This window comes from Chrysochloris asiatica, unplaced genomic scaffold (genome assembly GCF_000296735.1).
Source record: "Chrysochloris asiatica unplaced genomic scaffold, ChrAsi1.0 scaffold00017, whole genome shotgun sequence".
Lineage (NCBI taxonomy): Eukaryota > Metazoa > Chordata > Mammalia > Afrosoricida > Chrysochloridae > Chrysochloris > Chrysochloris asiatica.
In genome coordinates, this window is record NW_006408535.1 from 31,627,661 (window position 1) to 31,640,870 (window position 13,210).

At 38.8% G+C, this 13,210-nt stretch overlaps 1 protein-coding gene across 1 annotated transcript in view; it reads left to right on the plus strand.

Annotated features, from left to right (window-relative positions):
• The window catches only part of SUPT16H (suppressor of Ty 16 homolog (S. cerevisiae)), a 42,604-nt gene that overhangs the window by 4,006 nt on the left and 25,388 nt on the right, over positions 1–13,210 (plus strand). Inside the window, 1 exon segment of the mRNA XM_006878316.1 lies at positions 12,971–13,063. Coding sequence (XP_006878378.1) covers positions 12,971–13,063 — 93 coding nt within the window.

The following is a 13,210-nucleotide window of genomic DNA, read 5'->3' on the forward strand; positions in this document are numbered from 1 at the left end:
CAACATGTTTTCGAGGTTCATCCGTATAGTGGCATTCATCAGAACTTCACTTTTCTCTATACAGTATTCTAGTGTTTGGACGTACCACGTTTGAGCTCTGGTAGCGTAGTGGTTACGAATCGGGCTGCGAACCTTAAGGTCAGCAGTTCGAAACTACCAGCTGCTCTGCAGGAGAAAGAGGAGGCTTTCTGCTCCCGTAAAGATTTACAGCCTCGGAAACCCTGTACAGGGTCGCTATGGGTCAGAACCGACTCCACAGCACTTAACAACAACAATATCAGACATTTCAGTTGTTTCTACCTTCTGGGTGTTGTGAAAAGTGTTCCAGTTTTTGTGTTCCTGCTATGACTTTTTCTGGGTATTGGGATTGCTGGATCATATGGTAATTCTATGTTCAACTTTTTGAGGAACTGCCTAATTGTTTTCCACAATGGATATACCAGTTTATATTACTTTCAGCAATGGATGAGGATTGATTCCAGTTTCTTCACCTCACCGATACTCTTTTCCAATTATAATTATTAAGTTAGTAATATAATTAGGACTGTTCATTGGGGAAGGGGGCTATTCCACCATTTCAGGGCTCCAGAGACTCCAAGGAATGAGTAGTACAGTCAGTATCCAAGCATGCGATAGCTTGAGACCTTGTTAGGGCACCCTGCTATTAATGAGCCATTTGTTGCTTTGGTTTACTAGAGCATTTTCTCTAAGAGTTTAAGAAAGAATGCATAAAATGTAAATTTTTTGTGCTTTGTGTGTCTTTAAAAAGTTGTTTATCCTCACTTTGTTCATAATTTAACTTAGTAGGCATAAAATGCTAAGTTGAAAAGTTTTTGCTCAGAATTATGAAGCTGTTGTTTTTCTTCAAGTTTTCAGTATTAATTTTGAGAAGACTGATATTATCTCATTTCTCTTTCATTCCAATATCTAAGTCTGTTTTTTTCTCTTTAGTCTTTGTGCTTTGAAATTCCAAAGTGATATGCCTTGGTTTGAGTCTTTTTTCTTTTACATTGAGTTGGGAACTGTGGTGCCCTTTTATCTCAAGACTAACATCCTTGAGTTCCAGAAAATTTTCTCTTATGCTCTAATATATTTCTTCTCTTCATTTTCTCAGTGATCTCTTTTTCCCCTGGAATTCCTACTTAGTAGAGTTCAGATTTCTTACATTAAATCCATTGTTTACCTTTTTATATTACTTCCCATCTCTTTGTCTTCTACTTTAAGGAACTGTTTCTGCTTTCCTATCTTTTGTTGAAAGTTTTCTTAGTTCAGCTATTATTTGTAATTTTTAAGAGTTCTAAGATCTTTTCCGTTTTTTGTTTTTCTTGTTTCCGGGATTTACTATTTTTAGTTCTCTCTTAAAAGGGATATCTCTACTTAATTTCTTTTTCCTTGTCATCTGCATTGTCCATTTCCTCTGGGCTTGTTTGCTTTTTCTCTTACATATTGGAGACTTCTCAAAAACCAAAGTAATTCTTGGCTAGCTCAACCATATTAGATTAGAAGTGCTACATGAATGGGACTTGTCAACTGGTGTCACTATAGAATAAACAAGCTGGCTTGTGCCAGGAGGACTCCAAATATCAGTATCTGAAAGTTCTCTGAAGTCAGGCTAGATGTTTTAAGACTAATTCTCTGATTTTTGTTTTTGGGATATTGTTCCCAATTATTGTCATTTAGTAAGGAGCTCTGGTAGCATCGTGGTTATGAATCGGGCTGCGAACCTTAAGGCCAACAGTTCGAAACTACCAGCTGTTCTGCGGGAGAAAGATGAAGTATTCTGCTCTCATAAGGATTTAGAGCCTCGGAAACCCTGTACAGGGTCGCTATGGGTCGGAACCGACTCGACGGCACCTAACAACAACAACATTGTCGTTTAGAATGCAGACTTTAATTCTTCAGTATGTGACCCTTGCCTTCTGCTGGACCTGATATCTGGAGTCTGGAGCCTTTCCAAGCCCGTTTCTCCAGAAATAGTCTACTGCAGAAAGATTAGGAGTTGTCTCAGGGATTCCCAAAATTGGAGTCCATCTCTAGAACTTGCTTACCAATCCTTGTGTTTTAAGCTCTGAACTCACTCACTCACTCTGTCTCTCCAATCTATCTACATACTCCATTCCCCTTCCCAATTTTGTTTCTTAAGTTCTGAGCCTATCAAGGCCTTAGGAGGCATGCATACTTTTCATCAGTATCTTCTCAGTGAAAGTACTTCAGATGTAGATACTTCAGCTCTGCTCATTTACCATTCTGACCTCTTTTCATCATCCAAAACATGGTTGAACTCTTTAAACTTAAATACATTCAGAAAAGATAACTTTATATCTTTATCACTTGCAAAAAAATTGAAGGTTTACAGAGCAGATCATCAGTTTTACATTTAGCAAATCATATACTTTGCTTCATTACAATGATTGTAATCCCCTCAATGTACCATCAATTTACAGTATTTACATTTATTTTCTTTAACTGTTTTACTCCTCCCTGTGTCTCTTGCTACTTTCATCTTTCCTCTGCCAACCTCTTTGTATATTATCTGCCCCATCACCCATGAAAACAGATTCTTGATGTAATCATGAGATTTAAAAGAATATTGAGAAGTCTATAACTTCATTGCTTTGTAATTGAATGTTTAAAGCCACATTTATATAGCCCCTTAAATCATCTGTTTCAGAACGTCTGTTCCAGCAGCCATATGTATTCTACTCTGATTGTATAATTAACTAATGTTTAACATAAGTAACAATAGTGCTATGTTATACTGTGCATTTTTAACAACTAGCCAATCCAGTGTTAAATAATAATGGTGTACCTTTCAGCTAAACAATAGGCCTATAAAGTAAACAATAACATCTGGGGGAAATGTACTACTTAGAACAATTAACCATACAGACCAAAGGGTCAGCATTTACCCATTAACGAAATCCAGAAGGCAGGAATGGCAGAAAGAAAAATGAATGAAAACAGAATCCAGGGAGGAGTAGGAAGAATGTGGTAACATTGAGGAAATTATATATAATGAGGGGATTGCAACTACTGGTGCAAAATAAAATGCATATAAATTATTGAATAGAAGGCTAACTTGCTTTATAAACTTTTACCCAAACTTCAATTTATAATAATAATGGCAAATACTTGCATAGTAGTATTAGCTAGACACTATTCTATACCATATGCATATTACCTCAATACTCAACAGTATTTACTTGTGATTGAGTAAACTGGAGTCAGGTTGGTTCAGACTCAAAATGATCCTGTGAACAATAGAATGAAATGTGTCCTTGTCTTGTGTCATTCCCACAACTGTTGTTGTGTCTAAGACCATTATTGCCACCACTGTGTCTCCATCTTGTTGAGGGTCTTCCTCGTTTTCTATCACCCTCTACTTTCTAAGCATTGTATTCTTATCCAGAAATTGGACCCTCCTAATAACATGTCCAAAGTACATGAGACCAAATCTCAACTTCCTCACTTCTAAGGAACATTCTGGCTGTACTTTCAAGACATTTGCTCATTCTTTTGGCAACCCATATTCACTCATTATTTTCCCCCAACACCGTAATTCAAAGGCATCCATTCTTCAGTTTTGCTTATTCACTGTCCAGCCTTCACATGAATATGAGTGATTGAAAATACCACAGCTTAGATCAGGTGGGCCTTAGTACTTAAAGTGACATCTTTATTGAAAAAATTCTTGTAGCAGATTTGCCCAATGCAGTATGTTCAGTTTCCTGGCTCCTGCGCCCATGAACATTTATTGTGGATCCAAGTTTAATGAAATCCTTGGCAACTTCAGTATTTGCTTCCTTCATCATGATGTGTGGTGATGTATAGTTAGCACTTTACTGCAAACCACAAGGCCAGCAGTTCAAACCCACCAGCTGCTCCTTGGAAGCCCTATTGAGAGTCGTTATGAGTGGGAATCAGCTCAACGACACTTAACAACAACAGCGTAATATTGCTTAATGGTACAGTTGTGAGGATTTTTGTGTTCTTTATGTTGAGGTATATAGGTATATCTTTGATCTTCATCAGTAAGTACTTCCTGTCCTTTTCACTTTCAGCAAGCACAGTAGTGTCACCTGCATATTGTAGGTTGTTCATGAGTCTTCCTTCAATATTGATGCTGGGTTCTTTTTCATATAGTCTGGTTTCTCAGATACTTGCTCAGCATACAGATTGTATGGTGAAAGAGTACAACCCTGATGCACACCTCTCCTGATTTTAGACCATGCAGTATCCTTTGTTCTGTTTGAACAACTGCCTCTTGGTACAGGTTCCTCATTAGCACAACTAAGTGTCTAGAATACCTAGTCTTTGCCATGATATCCACAGGTTTTTAAGGACCATACAGTCGAATGCCTTTGCATACTCAGTAAAACACAGGTAAACATATTTCTTGTATTCTCTGCTTCCAGCTAAGAGCTATCTAACATCAGATCAGATTTTTGGCGGTTCCCTGTCAGTGTACTGCTGTACTGAGCACAAAGAGATTATGTCAAAATAAGTGGTGGAATGAAGGGTTCAAACCCAGACAGTCTGGCTACCAAGTCTTAACCATTAGCTATGTAGTCTCTAAGAAGACAAATGATTACCTTGATTCCTATTGCTTGCAGTTTGTGAAAGTAGAACTTTCCAGTGAACTTAAGAAGTCACCAGTATGCCAGCATCCTACCTGAAAAAGGTTGCCAAATGAGCCTCAGTCTTATAGATAAAAATCAGAAACTTTCCAAAGAAATTAGTTTTCATCTGTGGGGATATAATGATGATAATGTAATACAATCCTAATTAAGACAATATGTTTTTTAACCTTAGTGTATGCATTTTATATATTTTACGTTCAATACCATTTTTTAAAAGTCTAAATCAACTTCAGTGTGATTTGTTGTTAAATGCCGGCAGGTCAGTTCCATTCATAGTGACCATGTTTCGGAGGCGCTCCCGCCTTGTAATTAGCAGTCCATGCTTATCCTACAGCACCACACGAAGATGCCTTAGTATAAGTACTGCCTGTATATTTACATGGCAGATTTGAGTGTGCCTTGTTAAGATAAGGGGTTTTACATGTGAAACATACTATACAAATATTTTTATTATTAGAATTACAAATAATAAATGCAAGGCACGTGATACAAAAAGTGGCTGGTCTCATCAGAAATACCCGTTTCAGGAAGACTAAGTCAATTGGACTCAGAAGAATTTGACAAATAGAAAGTGGTGGTTATTGAGGGTCTGGGCAAACCAGGGGTCATTGTTACTTGATGGCTCAGCTAGAAAAGGGAGCACAGATGAGACTGGGGCTCAAGTCTGAGTCCCTGAAGATCAGCCCCAGCGGAAGAGATCAGTGGAAATCTGACCCAATTTAAGCTCCAACTACCTCTAATAGGCTGGCACTAGGAGTGTGCTGTGGAACTGGTTGGTCCTGGGGCAAGTGTTGCTGGCCTTATCTCCCACAAACTCAAAAAATTACTTTCCAGGATAATCTTTGTAAGACATTTATGCCTCATGTTAGGTATGTCCATGTAAATTTGCATCCCTGTCAAAATCGTACTTTGGTTTTTCAGTAGTCCTTTTTGTTGAATCACATTTTCAGATAATTTCCCCTGAATTCATTACCTGTATCTCATTTAAACTTTGCTGAGAATACATTGATTTATACTGGTGTTAGCTACCACCTGCCTGATACATAAAGAAGGAATCAAGAGGGTTCTATGAAATGGTCAGAGTAATTGGTTTCCAAGCTAGATTAGAGTTCATCTCACCTTTGTAATTCACATGGAAAACTGGGCATTTTAAATGAATTGAAATCCTCAACATTTGTTGCATTTGTTTCCCATATCTTCATAGAAAAATATGTAGGTCTTTTTTCTTCCTAATTTTAATCAGTAATTTCCCTCCATATTTTTCATGATTGAGTTACTTAATTACATTCTTTGTAAACTTTATGTATCACTTTGAGTCAGATCTACTTAGTGGCAGGGACTTTTGGTTTGGGTATGTATTTTTAATTTTTGTACATGTTGATGCCCTTTGTATTTTAACTTTTTATTATGAGCTGAGTGAAGGTTTTTTTTAACTTTTTATTATGAGCTGAGTGAAGGTTTACAGAAAAGATCATCAGTTTTACGTTCAACAAATCATACCCTTCACTTCTCTGCTGCAGTCCCTTCACTGCAGCGTTACTTATCCTACTTCTTTCCTGTATTTATTATTTTCATGTCTCCTTTCCTTGCCTTTCAGAATTTACTTTCAGCCACACTTCAACTATCAAAGTGATTATTTTATCAACAACATTTTTAGGAATGAAATTACACTAGGGGACTTCAAAAAGCTTGTGGAAAAATGGAATTAAAAGGTAATGAAAACAAAAAAACATGTTCCACTTCTCCCTAGTCTTCAAAAAAAAGGCGATGGAATTTTTCTGTGAACTCTCTGAAGCCACCTTGTACATCTGTATCCAGAGCACATAGCCTTAAGTATAGGAGGTTATCAAGGTTGTAAGGAGCCCTGGTAGCATAGTGGATTATACATTGGGCTTCTAACTGCAGGGTCAGCAGCTTGAATCCACTTGCCACTGTAGGAGAAAGATGAGGCTATCTGCTCTTGTAAAGATTTATAGCCTCAGAAGCCTTCAGAGTTGCTCTCAGTTGAAACCAACTCCATAGCACATCACCATCAGTGCTGCCATTAAGACTGTAATATAACTGCCCCAATCCCATGTTTACTTACAAGTTGGGATATGGTGTGTAACAAAAAACTAGAAGGAGGAAAATGAAGCTAAAGTTAACATAATGTATCTTAGGAATCATATAGCACAGTGATCCTCAAATTTTAAATCAGGGCCCCTTTATATTCTTCAGTTATACTCAGGACCCCAAAATGTCTTTGTGTGGGTTGTATCGTGTGTGTGTGTGTGTGTGTGTTAAGTACCATGGAGTTGGTTCCGACTCATAGTGACCCTGCACAGAATTTCCGAGCCTGTAAATCTTTACCAGAGCAGAAAGCCTCATCTTTCTCCTGCAGAATGGTTGGTAGTTTGAAACTGCCGACCTTGTTAGCAGCCTGATTAGTAACCACTATGCTACCAGAGCTCCATACACACACACACATAAAGTTGTGTGTTGAGTGCTGTTGAGTCGAATCTTACCCATAGCAACACTATGTAGAGTTTCCAAGGAGCAACTGGTGAGCTTGAACTGCCGACCTAAGGCCTCATATATAAATTAAGCTGGGAAAGGGGTAGTATTTTAATAGCCTTTCCAGATAATTTTGGATATTCTTGGACACTAAAACTCTATAAATGAAAATCTCTTGAAAAGTTCATTGTATTGTGTAATGTTGAAACCATAGCAGTACATTTTGTATCTTTTACCCATGGGTGACTTTGTAACATTGTAAGTTATTTGGAAAATACTGGATTTTTATCTTCCCTGAGTTTTGTATGTCTTTTTAACACATTTTACCATAAATTATACATTCTATACTATCAAAGAACTATGTACGTAGATACCACCACTGATCTTATCAGAAAAGTCTTGAATAAGTAGAGAACTTGTCAGTCAGGTTCATAGTGACAGAGATGCTTTTCAAATTTTTAATTATTACTTGAAGGCTAAATTTTGTCATTGGTAACAAATCAGTTTTCCTTAAAGTGACAGACTCAATTTTTACGAAAATATCTGCCAGATACCCAAATCTTAAATATGACTAGTTTAATTTCTATTCAAATAATAGTATGGGTGCTTTTCCTTAAGACAACCATCATATGTAGTGTTCAGTAGAATTGCTTTGTGTACTTCTCATTTCTCTACACAGAAAATTAAAAAGTCCTGCACTCAAGGGCTAGGATTTCATAATATTCACCATTTCTACAGGTTTGAGGAGATTTATAAATGAAATGGGCTATTTTTGTTTCTGTGAAGTAGTAAAGAAGTACAGTCGATACCACTGCCTTGGTCTATACCAACCTAAAAGAAGGCATTTTCTCATTGAAGATCAATGGAACAACCTTTTAAAAAAAAAAAAATGTTTTGTAAATTATTTGATTGTTTACATGGGAGAACATTAGCTTTACATTCATCTTATCGTGTATCATTTCATTGCCATGGTTACAATACAGTCCCCTCCATGCATCATCAACCAACCAAAGGATATGCCCTGCAAGCCTTCCCCCCACCCCCCTCCCCGTCATCAGCACACAGTCCCGCTCCCTCTCCCAGTCTAGAGTCCCTAGCCGCTCCATCTCTCCACGTCATTGTCTCTGCCTCCATCTCTGGTGTCACTGCTTGTCTGGGTAGGGTCCCGCACTCCTCTTTTCTCCCTTCATGGTCCCAGGGACCTCAGCTTCTGAAGTGCATAGTCAGTCACTCCCCTCTTTTTGCTATAAAATGTCTATCTTTACATTTCCAACCCTCACAGTCAGTCCTGATAATAATTATTCACTATTGTATCACAAAGGACCTATTCCCATCTCCTTTCATTAGCCACTCCCAGACAGATTGGATACTACTCAGTGGAGATTCTACCTTCCTCCCTGCCCTCTGGATCTAGGCTCACTTTTGAAAGCTTGTAAGCCAGTCACTTCTTGCCTTTGTTAAGCCCCCCGCCCCCCATTTTTGGGTAGCCAATGTCCAAGTTGCCCATCCCTGTCTACTCTGTGTATGGAAGGGGTGGGAATGATCCTCGCTACAAAGATTTGTTCCCTCTTTTGAGCTACTGCATCCATAGGTGTAGGTCAAGTTCATCAAATTGTATCAGATTACTCTTTTTTTTCTTCTTCTTCTAGCTGAGTTCTGATCATCCAGTCATTGAAGCCAGGTCAAGTGGGTATTATCTGCAAGTGTAGGTGTTCTTATGCACATGCCCTTTTTTCTTATCAGCTGGACGCTTCACTGTCCACTGTAGTCCTCTGTGGTTATGTCAGTTGACTCTGGGCCCAAGAGTCCCCAGGTCTTGCCACATAGCTGGTCAACCAGGTCTCCACTCAGGTTGTAATAACCTTTTTGAGCTATGTATTTTATTATGGTAGAGAAATAGAGCCCTTGGTTACCACTCTTATCTGAATGTAATAGTTGTTTTCTTACTGCTAACCAGAAGTTTTAATTGGAGAGAGTATTTTTTAAGTCTTCTTTCTTCATAAGAGAAACCTTAAATTTGACTTCATAGCATGGAATTACTAATCTTTTGGTCTTAATAGAAGGAGCCTTGGTGACAGTGTAGGATAACACTGGACTATTAACTACAAAGCCAACAGTTCAAATAACCTTGCTACTCCATGGGAGAAATATGACACTTTCTGTTCCCTTTATTTTTGGTCTCTAGAGCTGTCTAAGAAGAGCTAGTGGGCCTCCATGAGTGAGTAGCTGCCACCTTTGTCATGGGACCTGAAATGCCCAGCTAACATTACTGGGTTAGCATGGTGCCCAGCTCACATTACTGAGCAATTTGGTCAAAGATTCTATAGAACAAGCCTAATCAAAGAGGGAAAATATAGAACAAAATTTCAGTTTCTCATAGAATCCAAAATTTCTGGAGTCAAGAGGACTGAAACTATTGCTTTGAGATAATATTTAACCTTAAATAAAAAATAATCTCTGAAGTCTTAAGAGTATCTAGGTGTGGTTTTTTTTTTCAGTTTTCTAAAAAAAAAAAAGTTTATTTAGCTTAACTAGTTAAGAATATTTGCCTTGAGCAGTTTGCTCTTTCTACAAATTTACAGTTATCAAAACATTGTGATAACTGGCATAAGGAGACTTAACATATCAATGGAAATAGAATGGAGAGTCCAGAAATAAGTCTTCACTTTTATGGTGAATTGTTTTTCATTAAGGGTACCAAAGGAGTCCTGGTATGACGTTGTGAGTTAATGCATCAGATTGCAAACCTGTTTGAACTGCAAGGTTGGCCGTTTAAGCTTGCCAGCTGCTCCTCGGAAGCCCTATTACAGGGTCACTATGGGTTGGAACCGACTCGACAGCACTGAACAACTAGGGTACCAAAACGTTACAGTGAAGGAAAAATAAGTCTTTTCAGCAAATGGTACTAGAACAACTGAATATTCAACAATGCAAATAAAAACGAAGTTGAGCTCCTGCCTTACTCCATACACAAAAATTTGCTCCAAACTGAATCAGAGATCTATATGTAATAGTTAAAACTTGTCTAGTAGAAAGCTTAAGAGTGAATCTTTGTGACCTTAGGTTAGGTAATTTCTTCTTAGATATATCGCTAAAAACACAAGGTGCATAAATTGGACTTATTCAAAATTGAAAACGCTGTGCTTCATAGGGTACCATTAGCAATGGAAAGATAGCCCCATATAGTGAGAAACTATTTGCAAATTGTATTTTATAAGGGACTTGTATTTGAATAAATATTAAAAATCTTACAACTCAATAATGGTGTTGTTGTGAAGTGCCTTCGAGGTGGTTCTGACCCATAGCGACCCTGAATAGAGTTTCCAACTCAGTAATAGCCCAGTTAAGAACTGGGCAAAGGGGAACACAGGGTAGGGAATAGACACAGGATAGTTTGGGTGCTTGGGAGGGGGGCAATGCACAAGAAGGGAGAGGGGAATGGAAGAACAAAGCGGATGGGAAAACAATTAGGCAGGGTTGCATGGGCTAAATGGGACAGAGGTAAATAATTATGTATGCACAACAGGGCTTTGGGATACAGGGATTGAGATATGGTTGGAATGGGGAAAGGGGGGAAATAATGTTAAGATGCTTGGTTGTCTTTTGAATCTTGGTTTCCCTGGCATACCATTATAAAATAGACACTTGAGGGGGAAAGAAAGGAATAGCCAGAAATATCACCTTAGAAAGCGTGTAAGTCCATCTTCTGCCTATAACTGATTGGAATACCTAAAATGGGGCTACAACGTGCCCAGCGTAGGAGGGTTCAGGCAGAGCCTCTGTATTACATAACACCATAGGTGGAATCCTGAACCACATCCAGAATCTTCTGAGATGGGAAATTTCCACTTAAAAGGGCAAGCTGACCAGCCTGGAGCTGCTAGAAGAACAGAAGATACTTCTTGTAAGAAAGACCAAAAGGAAAAATACAAAACAATATAGGTAGTCCAACTGATTACTACAAGAACAAGCAAGTTGCTCGCCCAGGAGACATCTAGGCAAGTGGTCGGGTCCCCTCAGGGCAAACCCCCTTCCAAGACTAAGACTCAATGGGAATACACTCTCTGATTGGTAACCTCGTTTGTCACTGATAAGGGGAATTTAGGGAAAAACAGCAATGAAGCTGCGAGCTAAGCCCTACAACGTTCAGTAGACTCCTGTGAACCTGGATGGAGACCTGGTTGGCTAGCAGTGTGGCAAGAAAGACCTGGGGACTCTTGGGCCTAGAGTCACTGACATAGCCACAGAGGACTAACGTGGAGAGTGAAGCGTCCAGCTGATAAGAAAAAAGGGCATGTGCATAAGAACACCTACACTTGCAGATAATACCCACTTGACCTGGCTTCAATGACTGGATGATCAGAGCTCAACTGGAAGAAGAAAGAAGAGGAAAAAAAGAATAATCTGATACAACTTGATGAACTTGACCTACACCTATGGATGCAGTAGCTCAAAAGAGGGAACAAATCTTTGTAGCGAGGATCATTCCCACCCCTTCCATACACAGAGTAGACAGGGATGGGCAACTTGGACATTGGCTACCCAAAAGTGGGGGCTACAAAGGCAAGGAGTGACTGGCTTACATGTTTTCAAGGGGGAGCCTAGATCCAGAGGGCGTGGAGGAAGGTAGAATCTCCACTGAGTAGTATCCAATCTGCCTGGGCGGGTCTGATGAAAGTAGATGCGGATAGGTCTCTTGTAATACAATAGTGAATAATTGTCAAGACTGATTGTGAGCGTTGGAAATGTAAAGATAGACGTTTGTAGCAAAGGAGGGGAGTGATTGACTTTGCGGTCTAGGAGCGGAGGCCCCTGGGACCATCAAGGGAGAAGAACGGAGAGTGGGACCCTATCCAGAGAAGCAGTGACATCAGAGGTGGAGGCAGTGACAATGATGTGCAGAGATGGAGTGGCTGGGGACTTTAGACCCAGAGAGGGAGAGGGGCTGTGTGCTGACGACCGGGAGGCAGGCTTCCCTTTGGTTGGTTGATGATGCATGGAGGGGATTGTAACCATGGCAATGAAATGATACACAATAGGATGAATGTAAAGCTAATGTTCTCCCATGTAATCTATCACATAATGCACAATAAAACATAAAAAAAAAACTGGGCAAAGGATTTGAATATTTATTTCTCTAAAAAGATGATATAAAAGTGATCAGCAAAACATACTTGTACAGCAAAACGTGTACGTGAATGTTCACAGCAGCATTATTCATATTAACTAAAAAAATAGAAGCATCCCAAATGTCAATCAACTGATGAATAAATGTGTACCTCTACCATAAAAAGGAATGCAGTACTGATACATATTAAAATAAAATGGATACATATTAAAATAAAATGTAGGTGAACCTTGAAAACATTGCCCTAAGTTTAAAAAGCTTAGACACAAAAGGCCACATATTGTATGATTATATTTCTTTCAAACTTCCAGGATAGGCAAATCCGCAGAGACTGCAGTTTAGCAGTTGTCTGGGACTGGGGAAGGTAGAAAGTGATGGGAAATGACTAGCAGGTGGGCACCAAATTTCTTATTAAAGTGATGAAAAAGTTCTAAAGTTAGATTATAATGATGGCTGCATAATTCTGAATATGCTAATAATCATTGCGTTATACATATTACGTGAGCAAACTGTATGATGTGTGCACTATATCTCAATAAAGCTGTTTTTAAAAATTGTAACTAATGACTGTGAGGGGGCCAATCTAGCATGTACCATAAACCTACAACTTCCTTCCATTAGGAAAACACTACTACTATCCTGGATATATAGTATTCCTGTTTTGGTAGTTGGAAAAGACAATGACTAAATTACTTACTGTGTTTTTCAGAAAGGAGAAGATGAGTATGCCAATATTGATGCCGTTGTTGTATCAGTGGGTGTTGACGAAGAAATTGTTTATGCCAAATCAACTGCTTTGCAGGTAAGAGATTTACTGCAATTTTTATCCCTGGAGGTTGTTGAGTTATCTATAGTGCTGGTTGATATAGTAGTTACTTGTCACATTAAAAATTCAATTTATCAGTCTCACTAGGCATATTTCAAGTTCTCGGTGGTCACATGTAACTAG